Here is a 25,621-nt window from a genome sequence, read left to right as displayed (position 1 = left end):
GTTCTTAACCTGAGGTACCACTAATGGGGCCTCCCGCTGCCGTCACACAGCCACCCCACGATTTCTGTTCTCATCCTGAGGTAAAGTTCTTAACCCGAGGTACTACTTCCGGGTTAGAGGAGTCTGTAACCCGAAGTGTTTGTAACCCAAGGTGTTTATAACCCAAGGTACCACTGCATGTGGTTCTTCTAACAAATGTCAGCAAACCAAGGCACCCCACAAGCATATTGACTGAGCCATGGAACACACATCACACCTATCGAAGTGCACAACATTAGGCTACATCACCCTGCTCATAAAACTTAAGCATTCACAAGAGAGAACTTGGTGTTGGGTAAATGGATGAAAGAGCAATGTGTATCCAAAGTGAGCCAGCAAAGTGGAAATGCTTTATTGCTAACAATTGTATTAAGATATTCTGCTTATGGGCTGAAGATACAAACATATATCAGGAACGCCAACTGTACTACTACAACTGGAGATGTAAGGACAAGGCAACACACAAATATAAGCAACAGAGGAGGAGATGGTACCTCAAGTGTGGGATCCTGAAACACACTTGAATCCCAAACTCAGCACTCCAAGATGGGCAATGCATTCAAATGCACAGAGGACATTTCCCTCTTCTTTCAATGTGAAGAAATTAATATTTGGCTTTACTAGTGGACTAGTGGATACTAGGCATGATGAAAATATGAAATCTCCAAGTTTAGGGGTTACTTTACATTGAATACAAAAGCAACAGCAGGCAAGAGCAATTGCCTCCATGCTTCCCAGAGCTATTCCCTTAACATACACATGTATTGGTTGGAGAACTGCATTACAAAATTCAGAGAAGTTCTGGAGAAGTTTAGTTGTATTTCAGTTTGTTCAACTGTTTCTTTAACTGTGAATTTGCAATTCAAACCAAACTTCTCCCCCATCCCTACTAAATGCAAGGTATCCCTTTACCAGTTTTTCAGCCCTTGGCTGAATGTTGACATTTCATTAAGGAAGGAAGAAAATGGTTTTCACTCAGAATAGTGTTTGTCATAATTAGGAGCATTTCTTCATTTTAAATTCAGGATACTTTTACAAAAACAAGATAAACCGAACAAACTAAAAAGGATGCCAAACTAAAAAGAAAAGAAAATTTGTTTCCCCAAATATAATTCATCTAGTTTGCTCTGAACCAGCCAAGAATAACATGTTGGGGAAACAGAAAAGCACAATGACAAAGAAATCTAATGAAGCGGTATAGCATGTGCGTGCATTCCCTGTTTTCACCTGCTGTGCTTCTCAAGTGTCCTTGCAGGGTAAACTATGGGGAGCTGTGTTGAACTGTAGAGAAACACCAAGGCACTGAAAAATCTGCACACGCTGTGGATGGCCAACCCCTTAGCTTGATCCCATCATTGTTTGAATCACATTGCGGCCTACATATATTTATTTGGAGGGAGGGCTCTTTGCCCTGCTTACTCTGCTTACCAGCTCCCTTCACATTCCCTAGACTTTTCCCTTCCCACCCCATGCAACTACCAATTCCCTTTTCACTTCCTCAGTCAACTTCTCTCTTCTATTATACTGCACTGTTTTCACTTTCACTCCTATGTCCGTGTCCCTCCTTCCTTCCTTCCCACATCCACACATTGCAACTACCCTTTTGCAAATAACCCTTTCACCTTTGGTCGACTTATGGTGCCACCTTCCCCTCCTATTCTGCAGCTCTGTTTGTACTTCTGTTTTCATCTTTAGCTCCATTTCCATGCCGACTCTTCCAACCGTTTTTGCAACCTCCTTTTGCAACCCAATTTTCACCTTTATCCCTTTACTCCCTTCTCCTTCCTTTTATTAACTCCACCTTGTGCACAGGCCACTCCCATTTCTGTGGCTCCTCCTCTCTTCTGTTCTGCAGTCCCCTTTGCACACACAAACCCGTGATGATACCTGTTACTGTATCTTTAAGCTGAATAGACGCTTAAGAGCAAGACTGTCATTAGCTTGTTCAGTTAGAAGAAGGTTAAGTTCAGTTGATGGCTGTTGCGCATATATGGGTGTTCGCTTGTTGATGAAATATCCATTCTAAATTACTACATGGAAGCGGGATTTCTTGTTGGAAACAACACAGGGTACTATGAGTACATTGCGTGAAGTTACTGCGGAATATTTGCAGGTTCTTCATCCCTTATCTCTCTCACACAAGGCAGCCGAGGAATAGAAGAGGATGTTTGAGTACAGCAAGAAGGACATGGATAGCGTCTATTTCATTTCCCCTTCTTTCCCCTCCCCCCGCCCCCAGTACTGCAAATAATTACTCTTAGTTTTAAAAAGTTATCCTTGGAATAACTGTGTGGCCTTTCTTGAAATTGCAATTTTTCCCTTGGTAAATGATAAATTATGATTGAATTCTAATCAATGCTTTTCTATAAAAGTTTTTTTTTGGGGGGGAGGGGTGGAAAACAAACTATAATTGTGCCTCAAATACAAAATGAACAGTTGGGATCCTCTTGTGAGAAGCCTTGTGGGGAAATTATATGCAAAACTTGCAAAAATATACTCCTGCCTGAGGATCAATATAAAAAGCTGTAATATCATTGTCCTTCACTGCTATTGCAATGCATTTCATTTTCCTTACTGTTTGTTGTATGGATTCCTGAGATAATCTTAAGTGCTTTGAATGCATAGAGAGAAGCAGCAATGTATAAATGCTAAGTGTTAGGTGAAATTGGTCGCTGAATAGTTTTAGTAGGTTAAAATCTATTAGAATTTTTTTAATGGACATATGGTATTTTATATGACATTTATAAAACAAACCATGTGTCAGGGAACTGTCCCCAGTGCAGCGCAAGGTGGTGGAAGGGCTCTCGGGATGCTACAGAGAGCCCCGGTCCCAAATCAAATCAAATCAAATTTATTGTGGCTATAAGCCCTTAAAAACATAATATATGGAATATATGACATAAAGTTACAGAAAACCATAGACCCTGGAGTCATAGGGAAACAAACCACAGCACAAATACAAGTTTTAAAATTGCAACCAGGGAGCAGAAAACAAAAGTATTAGTGGTCGTGTAGTTGGCCACAGCGCCTTTTTGAGATATGACAGAGTTTAGAAACCTTGCCACCTGCAAGGTTGTATAGGAGTCATTGTCTTGCAGGAGTAAGGCACGTGTGACTCACCTGGTGCACCTGTAAGTTTCTGAGTTATTGGTTTTAGTAATTTTGCCCGAGCCTCACTATGCAGGGAACAGATAAAGATTATATGATGGAGAGATTCCGTCGACTTTTTATCACAATCACAAAAGGCGGAAACTAGGCCCTTGGAAAATCTATGTCTCAGGACATTAGAAGGAAAAACATTAAACCTCGCTTTGGTGAAAGCGAATCGGTGCCCAGCAGTGGAGAGGGAGGATAGGTATAGAGGGACATGATGTATTGGAGTAACTCCAAAATTCTGAGGTGAGCAAACACCCCCACCCAGCATATGGTTACGCTGCAGCTCCAAATCGTCCAGTCTTTGTTTGATTAATCTTTTTGCCGAAGCAGGGTCTAAATTAAGCGAATCTGAAGGAGAGATTCCAAAAGACAGAAGTTTGGCGTGGATTTTCCCAGTCCAAGGGTTTGCAAATTCGTCACGCCAAAGACATTGGATGAGATAATGGCTGGGTAATCTATGCCAAAGAGTTAACCAGTAGGTGAATATTCGTTTCCATAAGAGAGTCTCTAGTGAAGGAATCTTCAATTCTAGTCGTATAGCTGCATTACTAACACACGTAGGGAGTTTTAAAAACCGGCGAAGAAACTGATTTTGCAGCACCTCCAGCGGGGCCGGATTTACCAGAGCTGCCCAAAGCAGAGCAGCATAAGTAAGAGTGGTAATAACTTTTGCATTGTACACCTTTAAAGCTGAGGGCACGTGTAGGGCTCCGTCTGAGAAAAAGAACTGGAGAAGTGCATGAGATAGAGTTTTGCCCTTGTTAAGTAGATGTTGAACTTGGGATTTCCAGCTCAGGTTATATTGAAAAACAATCCCTAGAATTGGAACTTAAAAACTTGATCTATTTTTACTCCACCAAGCTTCCACTGAAAAAGTTTCCGACTTCTAGAGAAGACTACAACTTTTGATTTTGAGTGGTTGATGGACAATTGGTTAGATTGACATTAAGCAGTAAAGATCTTTAACGCCCTACATAGCCCAACCCTTGAGTAAGAAAGGATCATCCTAAGAAAGGATGCTACAGAGAGCCCCGGTCCCACCTGGCCAGCAGCACCTCCTCTGGCAGCCGAGGGAGCAGGGAGGCTTCGAGCGGGGAGGGGCAGGCTTTTCAGGGTATGGAGGGAGAAGGCTCTGAGGATGATGAAGAGCCCTCGCACTCCCCTAGCTCAAGGGGCGAGGAAAGAGACACGCAGCTTCCGGCGCCCTAAAGGCGTCGAGGGGTGATACGAAAGGATGGGAGGCGGGGTTTCCGTATACCGAAGCTCTTTTGTTAGGGTCAGAACCAAGGAAACTCGGAGTTTTGCCTGCTTACTCATGAGCAACCAACAGAGGACCTCACACCACGTCTGTACAATCCTGGTCTGGGCTTTCTCCTGTCTCTGTTAATATGTGCTGCCCTCTCTTTTTTTCTTGTCTTAGTGATGATGTCAGCCCCCTGCTGGGCCTTCTGCATTTATAATATACTATTGATGAGCAAGCCCTGAATAGTTTGTAACAGTCTGAAAAAATTTCACCCACAGCAAATGATCAATGACACTGGGGACAGATACCAAATGTAATCATGTTAGCACAAAGCATCACTCACAGTGGGAAGAATTGAAGTAGCCAACAGGGGGGAAATTGCCAACCATGCACAGGTGCTATGATTCAGTGCATATGATAAAAATCAAAACTTATGAATCTTGGACCATGTCTGTGGCATACTCTCAAGAAGGATTATTATTCACATCCACACTCAAAAGTTCTCTATTTTGAAAGCAGTGTGTCAATGGCTATCTCAAAAACATAGCATGACAGCACTTATATGTTAAGTATTTTTAGAACTCTTCCCAATTTTAACTTTGATGTCTACCACAATAATTTAAAAGCTGGTAAAATATTTGCATGACTAGCTATTTAATATGAATAAAGTGGTGCATTGAAACAAAAAAAAAAAATTCTAAAGGCAGGTATCTCTCTCCCTCTCCCTCTTTTTCTCTTGATGCTATATTGTTTCTTTGAAGGTTATATTGTTTGCGTGTTTAGACCCTAAATAAATTCACACAGGAGTCAGATATTGGGTTTGGTTTTTGGCAGAAATTTAGGCCACAACTTTATTGATTACAATCAAGTGAGTGGTTGCATAGGTTCTGGTATGACTATCTCCCTGCACCCATGCAGGCAGCGCTGTCCCAGAGCCACGTTCATAGGACAGCCAAGGATGAACACCAGGGACAGCTGATGGAGGGAGCACCAATCATCTGCCCTGATGTCACCTGGACTCAGGCACGGGCCAAACCCCTTTCAGGGTTCGCCAAACCCACAACACTGGGTCAGGTGGCCAAGTCACACCACAACACATGCCCTCTTTAATGGAGGACCCGATTTCTATGAATGTTGCTCCTGTGAATCCAAATGAAAACAAGGACAATCACTTTTAAGTATAAAAAGAAATTACAGGGAGGAAAACAAACAGAAAAAGAAGGCTTTCATATTTTGTTTTCTTTTTATCCTGCATTTTTTTGAATTAGATGTACTGTGGACAATAGTTAATTAGCTGCAGCTCTTCCTATCTTAAGGAATAATGAGGAAGGTTTCTGTGTTCTGAAGATGCACAGCCTGTATTAAATGAAGGAGCAGGCAAAGAAGAGGAGGTGTGAATGTTAAAACACTAATAAAGAGGATGACTGATGAATGAACTCTTTATCTGACAGGAGAACTACTTAAAGGGAAAATGCCACATGCAGGAGACTATTGCATCAACAATTCCCTTCTTTAAAAGCCGTTTAAGTGTTTAGTAACCAAACTGCCTTTGAATTCAGAGGATAACCTTTTATCTAAAGGGATCTCACAGAGGAAAACATCCTTTGTGGGTTGTGCCCTCAGTGATTCCCCTTTCCACTTTTTTATAAAGGCAACTGTCATAGTTTAAAAACTGTTCAGGAACAGAAAGTGAAGAACTTGGAGCTAAGGTCTTGGATCCATGGGATGAACAAAACATTTATTTATTTATTTAGGTACAAGTTCAGAAAGATTTCTTGGAAGTAGAATTCTATCAAACAGTCATAAAGCTTAGCAGGATTCCTCAAAATACATTTGGACAAGCACTTTCATTTTCAGGTATTTTTGTATCGGGGTGTTTTGCCAGTTGATTAGATATCGAAACAGCATCTTACCATCAGTAACATGTATGGCTATGGATGACCTTGACAGCTGTTTCTTGGGAAAAGTTGATAAAGCATTTCCTCAGGCAGTAGCGAGAAGTCGTATCAAATAATGTGTGCTATCAGTTCGAAAATCTGTGGGGATTTTTACTCAGCCAGGGCTAATCAAAAGATTTGTGTTGATTCTGACGTAAAACAAGCTTAACAAATTATATTGACTCTTAGAGAATTCTGCCTGTAGGCATTGAAGCCTTGGCAGGTGGATCCACACACAACCGGAAAGATTTGTTGGTGAAGACATTGAGATACAGATAATCCCAGCTGCGACCATAGATTTGTCATAAAGTCATAATCTCTGAATCTGGCTTTCTACATTTCTGATAATTTCTGTTTCTTGCTACAGAGTAAATCACACCCAAAGAATGTGGTGGCAGACACTTGAGACAAAAAGGGCCAATGTTTGGGCATCCATGTGTGAGAATAATGCAGAGGAGATAGAACAGGAGGGGGCAAAGTGGTGCCCGCCATAGGTTTTGGACTACATCCCAATGGGCAGCAATGAGAGGAATTGTAGCCCACCACACCTGGAGGGCACCATGTTAGCTATTCCTGGGATAGAAGGTAAAGACACTGTCATAACCACCAAACAGCAAAATATAGCTGTGATTTTATTATTATTGCATTGCTTTTAAAAAACCCATTTCTATGCATTTATTTTTTTTCAGCACATACCATTTAAATAAGAAGTCCTTACCTGTGCTGCAGTTCTCATATACAATGTCATCTATTGCTGCACCTCCTCCAAGATCCTTGATCCGAACGCCTTCAAACAGAACTTCAAAATTTCTCAGCTTCCCCAGATGTATTTCTGCTTTCTTCCAAAGGCCACCATAGTCTCCAGAATCACTCCAAACCTTTAAAAGACCACTCTCAGTCTTAAAAGAAAAGAATAAAGCTTGAGTGAATGCAAAACTCAGAATGCTAAATTTGCACATGCCGTGAGTATGAAATGTGGGTAAGAGAAAGTGAAAGTTACAAGAAACACTGTTAGTTTAAGCAGGGCTAGTCATCATCTGGAAGGTACCACCACAAACATCCCTGACCACTGGCCATAGTGGCTGGAACTGTTTGGAGTTGCAGTCCAACAACAACTGGAGGGTGCCATGTTGGCAACCCCTGACTTACAGCAGAGAATAAAGAATGAAAAGGAATGTGCAAGTGAGTCATACAACCTCTGTCCTTGGTTCATGAAAAGAGAAAACTTAAACATCCATGGGTAAATGTGCAAAGATTGAACAAGATTCCTGATGCATAGGGAAATGATGTGAATCACTTAGGCATCCTCTACTTTCACTGTTGCATTATATGCAAAGCAACTTTTATAATCAAGTCAAACTTTCAGGAAGGGGCTATGTGGGTCTTGAAGGAGGACTGGAAATCTTTACCTGTGCAGGTGAGAGTCAGGGTAATGACTGAGAGAGGAGACCCAGGTCAGTAAAGGCTGCCACAAGTGAGAGGTGTCCCTACCATTCAATACTTGTCAGCTACGGTAATTATAGCTTCTGTGAAATGTCCTTAGAGAACAATGACTTCCCCCAAGATTTGTACACTACTATTTTGCTTCTGTTTTGGACATTATTCTCTCTGATCTGTACTTTTAAACTGTTACATTAGGTTAGCACATTTGTATTGTTTTATATGTTGTTTTAGATCATGTATAGATTTATTTACATGCTGATTGTTTTGTTCTTGCTTTTTGAATTGAGATATTATTGTTGTTTGTTTGATACATTGGGAGTCAGTTGGGCAAAATTTTGCGGGAAAGTGCATATAAATAAACAGATGGTGATAAATCTGATTCTTCAATGAACAGACAGTTACCCGGTACGTACAAATTGCCACATACAGGACCTATTTTCAAAAGTGTTGCATCATTCTTGATGCCTTTCCCAGCTGCTACTTTTCCAAGCAGCTAAAATGAGCATATTTTCTTATTACATGGCAAACCTAAGGTTGGGTTACATAACACCCGTAATTTAAGGTGCCACGAAAGTAAAATATATTATGTAGTGCCTGGAGGCAATCTTTTTTTGGTCTGAAAATACACTATTGATTTTGTTAACATTTTCTGTATTGTGTACATAGGAGATTCACACAAATAGGCAATCCTCACAAAGCCTCCAACTTTGGGGTAAAGTGCTCTGACACCATGCAACCCAATGGCTAGATTATATTTTAATACAAAGAAAGAACTACAAGGGAACCACCCCATATTAAGGCAAGAATCCAGAATCACCTACTACTTAAAAATACAATTTAATAAGTAATAGACAAGGGCACCTGACCAGATTGATCAGTTAGTTAAATGGTGTCAAAGACACCAGAAGAGAAAAGGGGACTTATGAATGAATGTGAAATTTACAAACACTGGAAATAGACCACAAACTCAATAGCTAAGATGCATCATTTTAGAATAAATATTTAAAATAGTTATACTCAGCATAATATATTTATAGCTCCAGTTACAGGTAGGTAGCCGTGTTGGTCTGCCATAGTTAAAACAAAATAAAAAATAAAAATAAAAATCCTTCCAGTAGCACCTTAGAGACCACCTGAGAGCACACGAAAGCTCATACCAAGAACAAACTTAGTTGGTCTCTAAGGTGCTACTGGAAGAATTTTTTTTATTTTTTTATTTTATATTTATAGCTGCAATATCCAGCAAAAATGTTAGCACTATGTAGTTCAAATATGCAACCAGCAAACTACTCCTATGCACATGTTCAAGTCAACATTAATTCAACGGCACATGAACAGCACAATTTAACTGATTCTACTATGTGTGTAGATAGAGATATATAAAACACTTCTACTAGTGCAGTCAATTCCAGGGAGTGAACACAGACTTTCTGAATACATAGCCTTTGCTCTAGGTCTCTAGGTCTGTGCAGTTGATTTGGCAGCTATGGGATGATTAACAGCAAACTAAAACAAACAAGGCCCCAATTAGTATTTGGCTATAGAAACAATACAAATGCAAATGAAAATCAATGATGACTTACACAACAAATTTGCCTACAATGACTTCTGAACCTTCCTCATTTGGAATGCTAAAAATCCATTCATTATTCATGTCAAGGCCACATTTGGCCTACAACCAGTATCATTAAAGTGGATTGAAACATTTAACTGAATGAGAATTACGTCCTCTTGGACTGCACTCATACACATACTTGACTGGAATAAGTCCCATTGAATTCAGTGGGACTTACCTTTGAGTAGACATGATGGATAGGCTTGAACAGTGGCACACACTCACAGCTTGTATAATTGTCAGCTTGAGGTGCAGCAACCTCAGCTGGTAGAAAGTAAAAAAGGTAGAAAGTACTCCATGCACAGAGGCTACTCATAAGCCAGCACTTGTTGCTTGCAATACAGTGCCTGCTACTTTCTTACTTACTTACTTCTCTCTACACTCCAGTAACTAAACATGTGCTATGTGTTTATCAATATATTCCTTAAAATTTGGAAAAGAAAATGCCGCCAGTTCATGCAATAATCAAACTTGAGGGTAGCAAAGGGATATGATAATTGTTATTAGACAATTCAACGAAGACACAGTCTGAAATTATGCCGTAAGATTATGCCATAGGAATAGAAGATTCATTGTGGTGCAGTGCAACTATGATGTTGTGAATTGAGCAGAATGAAAGGCAATAGGCAGAGAACGCCAATTTTTGGCCTCACACAGGGCACAGCTGTAATTTGAAAGACCAAAGTCTGCCCCTGCTTAACTATGTCTCCTTCTGTCTCTCTGCACACACAGCTCCTTCCTCCATAGCAACACAGTGTTTTCTGCTGCTGGATCCTAAAGAGCAAGTGTACCTCTTTTCTCCTGAATGGTGAGTGCAAATGTACTCCCATCTGCAGTATGGCCATCCTTTCTCCTTTTCTCCTCTTCTTCCTCTTCTGTTCTTCTTCCTCCATAAAGCCCATTGAGTGCACTTTTATCTATTGCCACCCCACCACCATGATTCTAGGGTGGTCAGTGGGGTGGGTTACTAAAAAAAAGCTAAACAATTTTATGAGTGTCAGGAATTTTACTTTTTGAAATATAGCAACCCTAGATATAGAGACCAGTTAGACAAATTTGTCAGTGAAGTATGTGAGACTGACAAATTTGGATAGTTCTGCATCATGGAAGTGTGTGGGGGCATATACGGGTGTATATGTGAATACAAAGACTCAAGGCACTTAATTGTATCTAATTTTTTAGTTGTCTTTGCACATACATGCAGTTTGCCCTTGAAATCTCTTTTGTGTGGGAAAACATTCCAAAACATTATTAATAGGAAGAGTCTGATTAATTAATAAAAGAGCTAGCCATTGATTGGGGAATTAAGCAGAAGCTTTAATTGAAGTGGAAATTAATAATGGAAAATTATAATGCAAAATTGATCCATTTAAGTAGTTACTGATAATAAAGTGAATTAGACATTTCTAGTATTGAAGCATTAAGGCCTGCAATCCTTTAGACACGTTTACAGATATGAAGAAGAAGAAGAAGAAGAGTTTGGATTTGATATCCCGCTTTTCACTACCCGAAGGAGTCTCAAAGCGGCTAACATTCTCCTTTCCCTTCCTCCCCCACAACAAACACTCTGTGAGGTGAGTGGGGCTGAGAGACTTCAGAGAAGTGTGACTAGCCCAAGGTCACCCAGCAGCTGCATGTGGAGGAGTGCAGACACGAACCCGGTTCCCCAGATTACGAGTCTGCTGCTCTTAACCACTACACCAAACTGGCTATGATATGCTCTTAACCACTACACCAAACTGGCTACTGATATGCTTTATCAGTTGCACAGGGAATAGCACCACTGAAATCTATGAGTTCAAATACCAAAGGGCATTTGGATCAGATACATAAATGGCTATTTTGCAAACCTTGTAAACATTTCTGGATCTGGAACTCCTAGAAGAACCCATTACTATCATGCTGCTTAGCTTCTGCTGTTACAAAATTTATAAATACTTAATAAAACATCAATTACAGTGAAAACATTTGAGTATAAATAGGCCAATATTCTTAACTGAAATTCTGTTTGAAAGATCCGAAACCCTATTTTTCAATATAACATCTTTTGGAGTTTGCTTGGAGAAGAAAAACAGATTCCACTTTTATCACAAGATCATTGTTGTCAGTTCTTTGGGTACTGTGAGTGCTTGCGCTACATGCATGCCATTGCTGTGTGCAAGAACACTATTTTAAAACACTGTGAGCACTGTGCACGTTGACAGTACCAACCACCTGCTGAAGGAAAACCTTACTGAGAGGTTCAACTGGAACTTACCATATGATCTGAGACTGTACGTGTGATCTGACTTTGCTCTGAGCCATGAGTGTATCCCTGTGGTGGATAGGGAAAGCCTGCTGTGTGAATCACCTCAAATTAATTCCAGAATCCAGTGCCATATCTAAATACAATTAACCCCTTAATTCAGCAAATAATTCCCCATTGGGTATGATTATGAGATGGAAAGCACACCCCTCCTTAATTAATTGGACTATCCACATGGTCAATTCCATTTTAGGACAATCCCAGGGAGCTGATCCACACAACTGTTTTCTAGAATGCACTGTCCCTATTATGGATCTCAATACAGCAGCCTTCTTTCTTTCTGTAGTTAGTCTTTAGACCCCTTCCTTACTTCCACCCTCCCAGTATACCCTTGCCTCCAAGCTATGTTTATTATTTCATTTGAGGGTTAGTCAAAATCCTATGCAGAGTGGTACCAGCCAGCATCTTTCTAAAGAGTTCCTGTTTTTGAACTAACTTAGTACCAGTGGTGCCTTTGTGATGCCAAAATTCAGTGCCCCCCCCCATCTCATGCTCCATTCTACATCAGTTATGGTACCCCTGGTGGTGCTCCTGAGGCTCCGTGTCCAGTGTGACTGAACCCATTATGCTCCCCTAAATCTGCCTGTTACTAGGGCTCAAAGAACCCAAATATCAAATCAGAATTAGCTATATTATTACCCACTCCATCACTGCCTGAGCCTTACTAGGGACAAGGATGCACTCCACACAAAATGTGTGCAAAGAAATCTTGGAATCTATTATTCCTCTCCAGTTAACTTCTTTGACCCTTATGTTCTTTATTTATTATTACATTTACTTATTTAATATATTTATAGAAGTATTTATATACTGCCCGCTCATAAAATGTCAGGACAGCATACAGCAATATAAAATCTGTAAAAGTAGTGAAGAACAATTGTTAACATGACTGGCTACAATCAGTAAGACAACCGACTATATACCACCTTCCTTTCAAGGAGGTTGAATCACCCAACTGACCAATGTGGAGAAGACTAGGGCGGAATCTAAACACATATTTAAAAGGTTCTGAAAATGCTTTTTTTTAAGCGTTTTTAAAAATACATTGAATTTTCCATAAGGCTCACTATCGCCATCTAGTGTCACATTGTATATTGCACTTAAAACATACTTAAAACGTTTTATTTGCAGCTGTATACCTGAGTGCCAAGCTGCTGTGGTATGGTGGTTAGAGTGCTGATTAAGACCAGGCAGATCCAGGTTCAAATCCCTACTTGGCCATGATAGTCCTTGGGTGAGCCAAGGTCACAGAGTAACCTACCTCACAGGGTTATTATGAAGATAAAATAGGGAGGGTTTTTATAAGCTACCCTGAGCTCCTTGGAGGCAAGTTTAATGAAGATATTCTTAATTCTGAGACAGTTTTCCAATAGTACTTCACTATTGTTTGTCCAGGTAACAGCATTTGTAATTTGTTAACATTTCTACACCATTTGTGTTCCTGTCAACAGACTAAGTTCTCTCTGAAGTTTAAAAAAAACAAACCCCAAAAACCCTGTTAGATTTGCTGACATCAAATCCCTGTTGTAGAAAACTGAGCTGGGAAATGATGGTGTAGCTGTTATCAACGTTTTGGAGAAATGTGTATTACTTTTGATGGAAGCTGAAATTAAAACTAACAAACATTTCAGTACAATTGTAGCAAAAACCTATGGACTGTATTTTATAACCCTTTTCTTTCTTTACAATAAAAATCAATAAACCGAAGACAGACTGGACAGATTAACATACACTTTCTTTGATTCCCTGTCATTAGAGCAAGGAAATGATTGTCTACAGCAACTGACAAACTGGAAGAAAAAACAGTGGAAAAAAGCATCTCTCCATCTCACTCTTTTCTCTCCACAAACAAGTTAAAAAACATAGGAGCGCTGTTTGTCTTTTGTCAGTCATCTGGACTCCCATAAATTATTTATTGTGATTTCCAAATCCACTTTATATTTCTTTCCAGGAATAAAGAGGTCATGCTGGTTTATGTAGTGAAATTTCTTCATCCTTTGCAATCCTTTGTTTATGCTTCCACCCCTCAAATCCCCAAAGAATGCAGAGAATAAAACAAAAGCTACACTTTGCCTCTGACCACTCTACTAAATCTCACCTAGTTGTGACCTTTACACATTATTGTCCATTGGAGGCTGTCCAACACTGTAAATAATTTCCAGCTTCAAACTGTTCACATCCTCTCACACATAGCTCAAGCTGTCTGAGGAATGGGAGATGCCACAATTGAACATATAATCAGTGTTATTTAACCCCCCCTCCAGTGCCCATACATCTGCCAACAGAGGAAGCGAGCTTGGCAGAGGGGGGTCAAGGCGTGATAGGACTCATAGTCCCTGCTTACCCTGCCTTGGAGGCTGGACCAGCAGGTGCAGCAGAAGCGGCAACCCATTGGAAGACAGCACAGTGGTAGGATTGGGAAGGGAAGGGAAGCGGGTCGTCCTTTTGCCATCACTCCAGGCTCCAGGGTTTCGGGTACATGGACTTCAGATGATTGCCTTCAACTCAAGAGGCCAGTGCTTGGCCTCTTCTGACCCCTCAACATGCACGTTGCATGCACATCATGAAGAGGCAGAGCGCTGAGTCCATCTCCATGCTCGGCCTCCTTCACCCACTCATGATTGGAGGGGCTCAGCCCTGCACCAACAGACATTGGGGGGGCACCTATGGTAGCTTGTCTTGGGTTAGGGGGGAGGAAAGTCATTTTGGAACAGGCCATGAAGTGGTCTCTTTGCCTGCCTGCCCCTCTCTCCTGAAATCTTGATCTTCCTGTTCTAAGTTCTCAGTGCTAGCAATTCTAGTAATTGTAGCTGCAAACCCAGAAGTCAAAGAGGAAGTAGCCCAAATAACAGATGGTTGCTATAAAGCAGGGTTGGTCAACTCCCAAGAGACTGTGATCTACCCACAGAGTTAAAAACTGGCGGTGATCTACCCACTTTGGGGGGGTTTAGGTAAAAAATGTTGTCAGGCAAAAATGTTGATCTTTTTTTAGGGGAGCCAGTGATCTACCGCAGGCGTCCAGTGATCTACCAGTAGATCACGATCTACCTGTTGGACGTGCCTGTTAAAGGTATAGGGCTTCTGTGATGAGTTTGGGACATCCATTGATGTCCCACCAATGCTACTATTTGGATGCACGTACATTTGAGGGAAACATGCTAGCATATTGGGACTAGTAGGAGACTGCCTAAGAATCAGAACAACTAAGGCTGCCTTCTGAGCTTCTGGTGTATTAGTGTGCCATTCACTCACAAAGGCACCTTTGCCTCTGGAGAAAGCCAGCATCTGGAAATGCCCTATTTATTACAGCAAAGGATGGCCATCCGTTACCAATTTTCAGCATAACTTCTGGTCTTCAGGGACTCATGGGAGAGAGGGACTTAGTACTTCACATTTTAAATTGCCTTATTTAGTGAACATCATCTGTCACTATAAATGATATCCCAAACAGGAATAAAATACTCCCTCTTGTGGTGTGAGATGAAATATTCCACTAATTTGAGAGCATAATCATTTTCACATGGGAAAGGTATACTAATTTCAATCAATCCTTTTGCTGCAGGTTGCAATCTTAGACATAAGGGCCTGGGTAATGATACTTACCTAGGAGTGAGTCCCATTGAATGTTCACCTAAATCTCTATCTGTATGTGTGTGCCTGTAGCAAGTTATACTCATGCAGAATCATCACGCATGACAATCTGCATTAAGAATTCCCGAAGCTGCTGCAGGGAAGTGTCCTCTGTGAACACCTTTTGTCATATTGGCAGGCCCCTCAGTTTCACTTTTTGAAGTACACAATGAGAAAAGAGTCACGGCTCCAGTATAGAGCTAGAAATGTCTAATCATGAGTAAATTCAATTGAGTTCAACATGCCTTACTCCCAGGTACTTGTAAACAGGGTTGCAGTTTTTTGGTTTTTTAATAAAATATTTATGTCCATTTTTTAAAAAAAACCAGAGCAGTATACAATGTACATAAAACCATAATATAAAAAATAAATTAAAAAGTTAAAATCAGAAATCAACTAACTGTGATGGAAATATATATTCTTAATTGCCTGCATAAGTATGGTAGAATAGAAGTGCTCTTGGCATTGAAACAGAAGGTGCCTGCTTCTCCAGTGGAGAAGATGTAGGAGGAAGGAAGATTCTTAACCCTTTCCCTGCACATTTTTTCTCCCCTGCACAATCCCATCCTACGCCACCCTTCAGCAAACCAAGGCTCTGAGGAAAGGCAAGCTGGAGAAGAACTAAAGTTCACTTCATAGTCAAGCTCAACATTACAACATTCATATTCCAAAACAAGAAATACTTTGCTGTTTGTGTTCACTTGCTAAGGACCCAGTTTAAAGTTGCTGGATATCTGATAAATTTTGGGTGAGAAAGGAGAAACTGAATTTGTTATTCTGCTGTCAGACTATGGGTTTAGGTGGTTTGATTTATTGAACGGTCACTTTTTTACGAAGGGGCTGCTAATTAGAGAACACCATCGCCATAAGTCTTTCTTTGTGATATCTGAACATGACACGGATACCAAACATCACTGCTTTCCTTAGATTATGTGTGCATACTAGATTATACATAGTGCTGCTTTCTCCCAAAATAGAATACCCTGTCAGAGCTAAGATGAGTTATTGCCAATAATTCTGTTATAAAGTGCCAGCGAACTCTCTATATTGACTTGTTATCAGCCTAGTGAATGACAATGTGCCAAGGGATGCGCATCCTCATTCATAACTCAAAGGAAGGTTAACTCTTCTGACCTTCCCGTCTTCTTTCATTTTTATTCTTGTCAAGAGCAGCCCAAAGAGGATCATTTGATTTCCTTTAAAAATCACTCTTCTTGGGGAAACCACAAGGGATTTTTAAAAAATCCCGTTTGGGATTCTTTTGCAAGTGCAAAAGAAGAAAATCCAGGTAGTCCATACCTGCTTCTAACTAGTTAATGCTAACAAGGAAAAAAACCGGCCACCCTGAGCTGCCCTAAAGTCTGCTGTTCACTTAAAACCCTCATCTATGAACCTATATGAAGTTTGGTATGCTTATGTCTGGGAATTAATTTTGATGGAAAAGTTAACAGAAAGGGTACGTGAAAGAAAACAACGTGAGAAACTACATAACTTTACATAACGTGGTCCTCCTTTATTACATATGCATCAAAACCACCTAAGACACATGGGAGCATGTGGAATGATATTTTTTAAACCAACAACTGCAGAAATATTTTTTTATTTGATTATATTACTGATGTAATTACCTGGACGTAGTTGGGGCTGTTGGGGGGGGGGGTGATAGGGGAAAACTGTATTTGATTGCTTGTATTTGATTATATGTTGTTCTTATATTCAACTAATAAAGGTAAAGTTACCCCTGACCGTTAGGTCCAGTCGCGGACGACTCTGAGGTTGCATGCTCATCTTGCTTTACTGGCCAAGGGAGCCAGTGTTTGTCTGCAGACAGCTTCCGGGTCATGTGGCCAGCATGACTAAGCCACTTCTGGCAAACCAGAGCAGCGCACGGAAATACTGCTTACCTTCGCGCCGGAGCGGTACCTATTTATCTACTTGCACTTTGACATGGTTTCGAACTGCTAGGTGGGCAGGAGCTGGGACCGAACAACGGGAGCTCACGCCATCGCGGGGATTCGAAAAGCTGACCTTCTGATTGGCAAGCCCTAGGCTCTGTGGTTTATACCACAGCACCACCCGCGTCCCCATTCAACTAATTAAATATTCAAAAACAAAAAAAACCCCTCATCTCTGGAACCTGCTCCAAGAAGCTGTATGTGGATCATCTGCTTTTCCTTGGGCAAACCAACCAGATGGGCAAGTTATAAATAGTAAAATTATTATTAGTATTATTCATTCCAACTCTTATTGAGATTCCAGTAAATGCCCCTTACACCTCCTTCCCAAGTGAAACCAAGTTTTCTGCATTTTTGCATCTATTAATTGTTAGAGTCTCTCTCTCTCTCTCTCTCTCTCTCTCTCTCTCTCTCTCTCTCTCTCTCTCTCCATTTGCCTCTACTGTCTCTGCCAAAACCAAAATCTAGCTCTTTGGAGCAGGGATTGGTATTTTGTTTAAGTTCCAGAGTACATGCACACTGATGAAACTGTACAGATAGCAGTAATAACACAGCCATAGTAGGCAACCTTCTGTAGATGAATTGAGGGCAAATGAAATGTAATACTACACCATCAATCTATTCATTGCCTTCTATATACCACCTCAATATGATTTCCACATGTTAAAAACACAAGAACAGTGAATACATCTGAAACATGACTAAACCCTAACAGAGTAGACACTTGTGCTAAAGACCCACAGTTGGAAATGCCTGTTGGAATTAATTCTTTCAACTGTTTCTGGGAAGAGACCATCTTGTCTGTGAGTCCTGGAAGACTTGCTCCCTGCCTTACTGGCCTTTCCCACCTGGACTCTGACTGACCCTAGTTACAAAAACCCCATTGTGGGGGGTTGAACTGGATGACCCTTGTAGTCCCTTCCAACTCTACAATTCTATGATATTCAATTCTATGATATCTAAAGGGATGTCACATGGAAGATGTAGCAAGCTTGTTTTCTTCAGCTCCAGAGGCTAGGACTTGAACCAATGGTTTCAATTTACAAGAAAGGAGATTCTGCCTAAACATCACAAATAACAGCAAGAGCTGTTCGACAGTGTCCCTCGGAAGATAGTGGACTCTCCTTCCTTGGAGGTTTTTAAGCAGAGATTGGATGGTCATCTGTCATGGATGCTTTAGTTGAGATTCCTGCATTGCAGGATGTTTGACCAGATGACCCTCGGGGGACCACCCAACTCTATAATTTTATGATAAGCATTTATGGAATGAAAAGTTATGAGAGTCCAACAACATGTTACAGGATATATACACCGATAAGAAATGAATCAGTATGATCATCCTAAAACTTTTGTAGGCACAAATAGTACTGAAAGTGTGATTGCCTATGAATGCTCTGATAGCATCATGAACTCAGATCACTATGAATGCACAGTAAATTGGACATGTGGAGTGGTCCTAACACAGTCACCAGAAAGGAGGAAAGCAAACCAAAACAACTGTGAAACATTTTTGTATGTTATTTTCACTAATATATGCACATTTATACACGTTGCTTTGCAGGAGAACTACATTGCAAAATTCAGAAAACTGAATGTTAAAGAATGATTGTGTTTTGGTCCACATATTGTTATGGAAAATGTGAATTTTGTAGCCTCTCCCTCAAAGGCAAAGTGAATAGAATTTCCTCTCCATCCCTACTTGTCCCCCAGTTCTTCCTTCTAGGCTCCTGGCTTACCTTAGACTGTTGCTCGTGACCCTACCTCAGTATCAACCTATTTTACAAAGTCATTGTAAAGATTACAGACTAGGAATGTGAAGTGTTTTTAATCTTTGCAAGTGCTAAATAAATGCTACTGTAGAATATCTCCCTACAAGGATATATCACAGAGTGACTAGCTTTTCTCAATAACTTTAAAGAATGCAATCCTTCCATTGACTTTATTTCTGAGAGTAATAATAATAATAATAATAATAATAATAATAATTTATTTGTACCCCGCTAATCTGGCTGAGTTTCCCCAGCCACTCTGGGTGGCTCCCAATCGAGTGTTAAAAACAGTACAGCATTAAATAATCTCATATTGGTGCCATTTCTAAAGAAGCATTTCAATTTTGAGCAGCAGCATGGTATTCTCACCTCAAATATTGTCAAAGTTCAGATCTAGCAATTACTTATATATTTATGCAGGCCTCTGTATTTTTAAAAAGTTAAGGGTCTATGTGCAGTCCCCTTTTAGCAGCCTTGAGCAACCATTTATACAAATGAGCAGAATAAATTTGCAACACATTTTAGAAGATATTAAAACCTTTGACTCCTACGGCAGAAGCCTCATTAATCTAACCTTCTGTCCAACGCTACAGGAGTCTGAATGCGGTGCTGCTCTGGCTAGGGTTCCAGACAAGAAAGAAAGGGATTTAAAAATTAACATGGATCCTCCTCCATTCCAGGGTATGAAAGGTTGTCATCTGGATATCCTCTAGCCTTATACCAAGAGACCTTGTGTAAAGTCCAAACAATCAACTACAATACATTTATAGTCCTAACCCTGACCTTGAACAGTAACTAGGACACTAACTCAGAAGAGACTCCTGCCTTCATTTAGGTGGCTTCAATTTTGCAACTCTTTTTAGTTAACCACACACAGAGACTGCAATCTGCATGCAGTTCAACCAACTTTGGATCAATAGTCATCTGGGATCACACCCACCCACAAAAAAACAACAACCCTCACTTAGATCCATCTCAGTAGTTTTGCAGTGGTGGGGACAATATTTTGGAGCATGTGTTCATATAATCACATGACTATTTCACCATAGCTCTAATGGAAGAAGCAGCAAAATCTAATTCATTTGGTCAACTCCTCCCCATCTTAAAATTATTGTGTGAACTAAATATAGTCTCGTTGCTACTTTTGAAAACACAGTGATATTTTTTCAACAGTTATACTTGCTAATTCCTTTGTATGGATGCAGAAAATTGCACTTTCATTCCCGGGGTGTCATGGGACATAAATAAAACATAGCATTAACGTGACCATGTTTATTTAGGACACAAGTTCCCTTGTGTAGCCTGAGCATAATACAGTACATGGATTTCAGCAGCAATGTTTTTATCTAGATATGTTAGGTATTTTATTATTAATGTAGACATTATTTTTCTCATAAAAGCATAAGTTTTGGGATTTTGTTTTTTCTCTGACAACAATTCTGGAACTAGTTCCTCTGACAGTTCTGGAGCACAAACACCATGACAAATTGCAATTTATTAGTAATTTCAGCAACATAAAATGTTGCTGAGAAAGGTAATCTATTTGACTGCGAAAGTGCCAATTTTCTTTTGTTGCAAAACAGCTCTCTTTGCAGCCTCAAAGTAATTAGATACACCTCACACAGGCAACAATAGCATCCAAGAGCAGCATTTACACTGCAAATATATCAAATGGGTTCTGCATTAAAGTGGCAAATGAAGCATTTTATGCAGAATATTGAAAAGAGAAGGATGTGGTGCCTTTCCATGGTAATGGAATACTAAAGAACAGGAGAACCCCAAATTCACAGGCCAGAGGTTTAAAGAGAGTTGCACTTCGACTTTTATTTTCTCAAAATGCTGCCTGGCACTAAGGGTGTCTGGCAAGTTGTGAGACTGACCCCCAGGTAGGGACGAAGCCTGGGTGCACTCCTGGCTACTTGAGTCCAGGGGCACATTCATATGCGATTGTTCCCCAGTGTGAAGAACAACACACACAAGCCATTAAGGCTAAACTACTTTATTGTAGGTAAGATGCAGAGTATGTCTCTGCTTGCCAGCTCATTAAGTCAGAGCTGTGCATTAGCGTGTCCGGCATCTCTCGAGTCAGAAGTGAAAGTAAAGAACAATACAATAGCATCACATGTGTGAGAAAGCTAATAGGACTGGTGGCTTTCTCACAGGATGAAAACAGACACATAGTCACGTGCGCCTCGCTGCTGCTTTTGCAGCTCGGCGTGTAATAATATCCTGACAATTTCATGAGTGGAAGGTCTGAGTTCCAATTCCACTGCAATGGAACTGAGTTTTTTTAGACCTAGAGTCTTCTATGTAAAAGGTTTTAAGCCTTTGCATCTCCAGTTGAAGGTTTTTTCAGGTTGCAAGAAAGCTTTGGAGAGCCATTACTAGTCAGAATAGTGATTGACAGAGCTTACTTCACACAAGACTGCTTCCTAGGTTCACTTCTTTGTATTTACTTCCTACCGAAACTTGCAGTTGTGGGATGGGCTGACTTTTCTTTAGGGGTTGGCTACAATCATTCTGTAGTTTAGACATTATTAAAGCCCAGGCACACCAGTTTGCCACCGTGACTGAGGGGAGTCGGCTCTGCACAACGTGGTCTCATTACGCATGCACAACGTGCGAAGCTGCAAAATGCAGCCACTGTTTCATCTCAGCTCCACACACCATAGTCCACATTTCTAGTCTGCAAAAACACAGAGATTTTCAGAAGCTTTCCATCCAAACATTCCTACTGGAATTTTATAACAGCTTTCATTAACACTTTTACATCTGCAGGTATAGACCCCCCCCCGCATTACCCATATTTACAAATGCTTATACCTGTATTGCTATGCTCCTTTTAGGCGTTTTGAAAGATCTATCCTTCCATGACTCTTTCATAGTTAGCATACTAGGTGCCAATATTTCTGAATCATAGTTTCAGAGATTCTGTACTTTACAAGGGGAAATATATATTTTTAAAAAAACCCTTCCCGCCACCACAAAAAGTCTTCTTGGCAATCTGCCAACGTCTCCCCCTAGTAGTCTAAGGTGCTACTGGAAAGAATTTCCTATTTTGTTCCCCCTAGTATGTCAATGGCAAAATAATATAGAAATAAATAAATAATTTGCGGCAGGGAAATCTCTGGAATTCAGCCAAATCTCTTGGGCAAATTGTGGTTTGTAATAGCAGTATGTCCTAAGGTACAACAGATGGAACTCCAAATGGGGCATCTGGTAGGTAGCAAGGCAGGCTCCTTTTCTAGTTTCTTGGTTGCGTTGCTTTGCTTAGCTAAGAGACAAGAGATGCTGTCATTCCCATCAAAAGAAAAGCTGCCTGCCTTTCAGAGTGATGTGCAACCTGTGGCCTTCCAGATACTGTTGGATACCAGCTTCCATCAGCCCCAGCTAGCATTGCCAATGGTCAGGGACAATCAGATTTGTTACCTAAGAACATTTGATGAGTTGCAGGTTAGCAACCACTGATCTATAGGAATGAGTACTGCCTGTATCCCCTTTGCTCTTGGCACAAATTTATGAATCATAAGGGAGGGGGGAATAGCTCAGTAGGAGTGCGCATGTAAATTCGTCTTGGAACGAATTGGCATTTGTTCACACATCGTAAACCTCATTACTGTACTAAATGGGCTTGCAATGTTTTGCACGTGTACAATTTCATTTACTGCTGACATCTTAGCCTTATATCCCACTCTCAAAGAAGTTAACAGAAAACAGCTCAGCACAAAATATCACAATATTTAAAACCATAACATATATCAAAATAACCAAAATAAAAAACAAGTCAAAGCTACATCCCTGTCAAAACAGTAAAACACTAAATCCATTAGGGCTAACTGAGTAACAAGGGTCCTGCTTCTGGCCTTGATGTCACCTCCCCTCATTTAGCTTCATTTGAACAATGATGGGAGATGCTCCTCCACGGGAAGAACCTATGAAACTAAGTATTATTTCAACCATGTGCTCTAAATTTTTGCACCCTCAATTGCATGCCAAATAAGACAAATGGGTACTGTATGGAACACTCTTTCTCTCTGAAATCAGATTTTTTCTGCCTTCATAAAAAAAATCTGATTTTTTTTTCTTATATAAGCAAAAAACAAACTGTTTCCACAGGCCCCACAGTGATAGCATGATTCTAGAAGATTTTTGTGATCCTCAAAGACACTCCTAATTTGTATTTTTTATTTTTAAAAAAGTTGTGTTTTTTAAAAATTATAAAATCCTGACCGCTTCCATGAGTCCTCTGCTGTGAGGCCGTTTTTTTAAAAAGCTGACTGTTCCTATAGTCCCCTCAGCATGATTCCAAAAGCTTTATTTGTGACACCCCTACAACAACCCCTCCAAACTTGTCCTTTATTATTATTATTTTTTTAAAAAAACAAACTGAATTTGATAATGGATTATGAAAATGGTTTTAAAATAAAATAGAATAAGGTTTCTGAAGGTGGTTTTGAGAATTGCAGTTCTCTCCACCACCACTGTTGCAGTTCAGCCATACCGGTTTGACATGAGGCCCCCAGAGGGTTGACCCATGTGTCGGTGTAGACCTTTGCCTGTAAAAAGCCAGCTACTCCGGCTCGAAATGTTCCTCTCCCTGATCCTTTACTGCTGGCCAGAAAATGACTGCAGCAGCCAAAATAAACAGTCCTATCCCCAGCTTGAAGCTGTTCTTGTTGTCTCTAAGACCTTACAGTGTGTATCCCTACAATGTTGCTTGGCATTTGCAAGGCAGAGGAACAAAGATTTTCTAGACCAATATATGAAGTCATGAGTAGTCAGAACAGCTTCTCTTTCATTCATAGATCTATATATCCTTTCTTTTTGTTTAGTATGCATATATGTACACACACACGCAGAGAGAGAGAGAGAGAGAGAGAGAGAGAGAGAGAGAGAGAGAGAGAAAGTAGTCATGGAAATCTCCCCTGTAGCCTCCAGATAAACCTCTCAGTAGCAGATTGAGAAGCAGCATAGATCTAAGGTGTCTCTCCACTACCGTGTCCCTGCAACCAAACACTGACATTCATGAACCAATTGATTGCCCAGGAGCCAAGGCGCTGTTCTGTAAACACATTCCCATTTTAAAATTTCAAGTCGATTTCTGCAAGCAAGAGTAAGGAATTAAAGCAATCAATTTCTTAGTGCATGCTAAAAAGCACAATGCCATCTTTGAATGGTTAGTCTGATGAATGCTGACCAAGCAGGCGCAAAATTGGCACATATGCTTGTAATATATCTTGATTTTAATTATGAACAGAGAAAGAATTTCAGGGCAAGGGAGCTCAAATGGCAACGGAATTGAGTTTTGTGAAGTGAGAAAAGCATGTGTTCCAACAGCATTGTTTGTACACAAAGGGTCCCAAGTTCAGTCCCAGGCATCTTCCGTTAAAAGATCTCAGGTGGAAAAGGCTTGAGGGTCTGATTCAGAATATAGCAGCTTAATTTGTTTAACTGACTAGAAATTACTTAGAGACCAAACCCCAGGATTTTTTTGTTGGAATATCTTCAACTGGTGCTGGTCTTCAACTGGTTGTTCAGGACCGTCTGCCAGTTTGCAGCCTGATCTAAGAGCATCAATACCACCCAAAATTGGCACTGGCAGGGCTAGCAGTTGCAGGTGGTATCAAGAGGCAGGGCACAGCATCCCTGACTGGTGCCCATCACCACATCTTATGGGAAAGAATTCCAGAGTTTAAATCTACACTTTGTACTACTTTTGTGAAGTAGTCCTTTCTGTTGTCTGTCCTAAGTCTCCTGTCAATCAGATTCATTAGATGATCCTCGGTTGTAATGTCAGGAGAAAAACTCTCTCCTCCACCCCACTTTCTCCACACCATGTTCAAATTTATACACCTCTATCATATCTCCTCTTACTTGCCTTTGTTCCAAATTAAACAGAGATTACACAGAGGTGGTCAGGAATTGTTGCTGGCATCCATCTGCTTCCAGGGGTGAAGTCAAACTGCTGGAGGATCACAGTGTCTGCTGTGGTTGCAGAGACCGGTAACTCATAACTGCCTCCTCCCACATTGTTTTGGTTGTGTTAGCAGCACTGAAGTGTCCTCTCTGGGGCACAAGCTTTTGCAGTGTGCATGGAGGTCCTGGGCTGCCCTGACGACAAGACCTCACTTATGTGGTCCAAAGAAAAGCAGAGCAATACATTTGGAACCAACGTGGCTGCAGGAGTGCTGGAAGGAGGCAAACAAGACACCATCCAACCACCTTAGAGACTCTGCTCTGGATTTGTGTAGGGTTTCTCCTTAGCCTTTTCTTCTCCTGAAGATGTCCCACAAGGCAATGGGTACGGACTTTTTCTCGGAGTTTATTCCTGAAGCCTTTCTCACTCATTAGTATAGCCACAGGGCCGCAGAGGTTTAGGGTTAGCGTTTTCCTTCTCCTAAGTGGGCTACCTTCCCAGGATGATGAGCCCCATCTGCCCCTTGCTCAAGATTAGGGATGATATAATGTACAGTTCCCAGTCAGTTAGTAGTCTGGGATCCAATCAGAGCATGAAAGATTGCTAGAACAT

The 25,621-nt window shown here is 40.6% G+C and overlaps 1 protein-coding gene across 1 annotated transcript in view; it reads right to left on the bottom strand.

The window, feature by feature from the left end:
- MALRD1 (MAM and LDL receptor class A domain containing 1) overlaps positions 1–25,621 on the bottom strand; it is a 182,457-nt gene that overhangs the window by 91,168 nt on the left and 65,668 nt on the right. Inside the window, exon 16 of the mRNA XM_033165258.1 lies at positions 7,094–7,274. Within this exon, the coding sequence (XP_033021149.1) occupies positions 7,094–7,274 (181 nt within the window). The remainder of the gene's footprint in view (positions 1–7,093; positions 7,275–25,621) is intronic.

The sequence above is a fragment of the Lacerta agilis genome, chromosome 12 (genome assembly GCF_009819535.1).
Source record: "Lacerta agilis isolate rLacAgi1 chromosome 12, rLacAgi1.pri, whole genome shotgun sequence".
Lineage (NCBI taxonomy): Eukaryota > Metazoa > Chordata > Lepidosauria > Squamata > Lacertidae > Lacerta > Lacerta agilis.
Note: the sequence above shows the minus strand (reverse complement) of the source record. Positions and strands in the feature narration are given on the sequence as shown.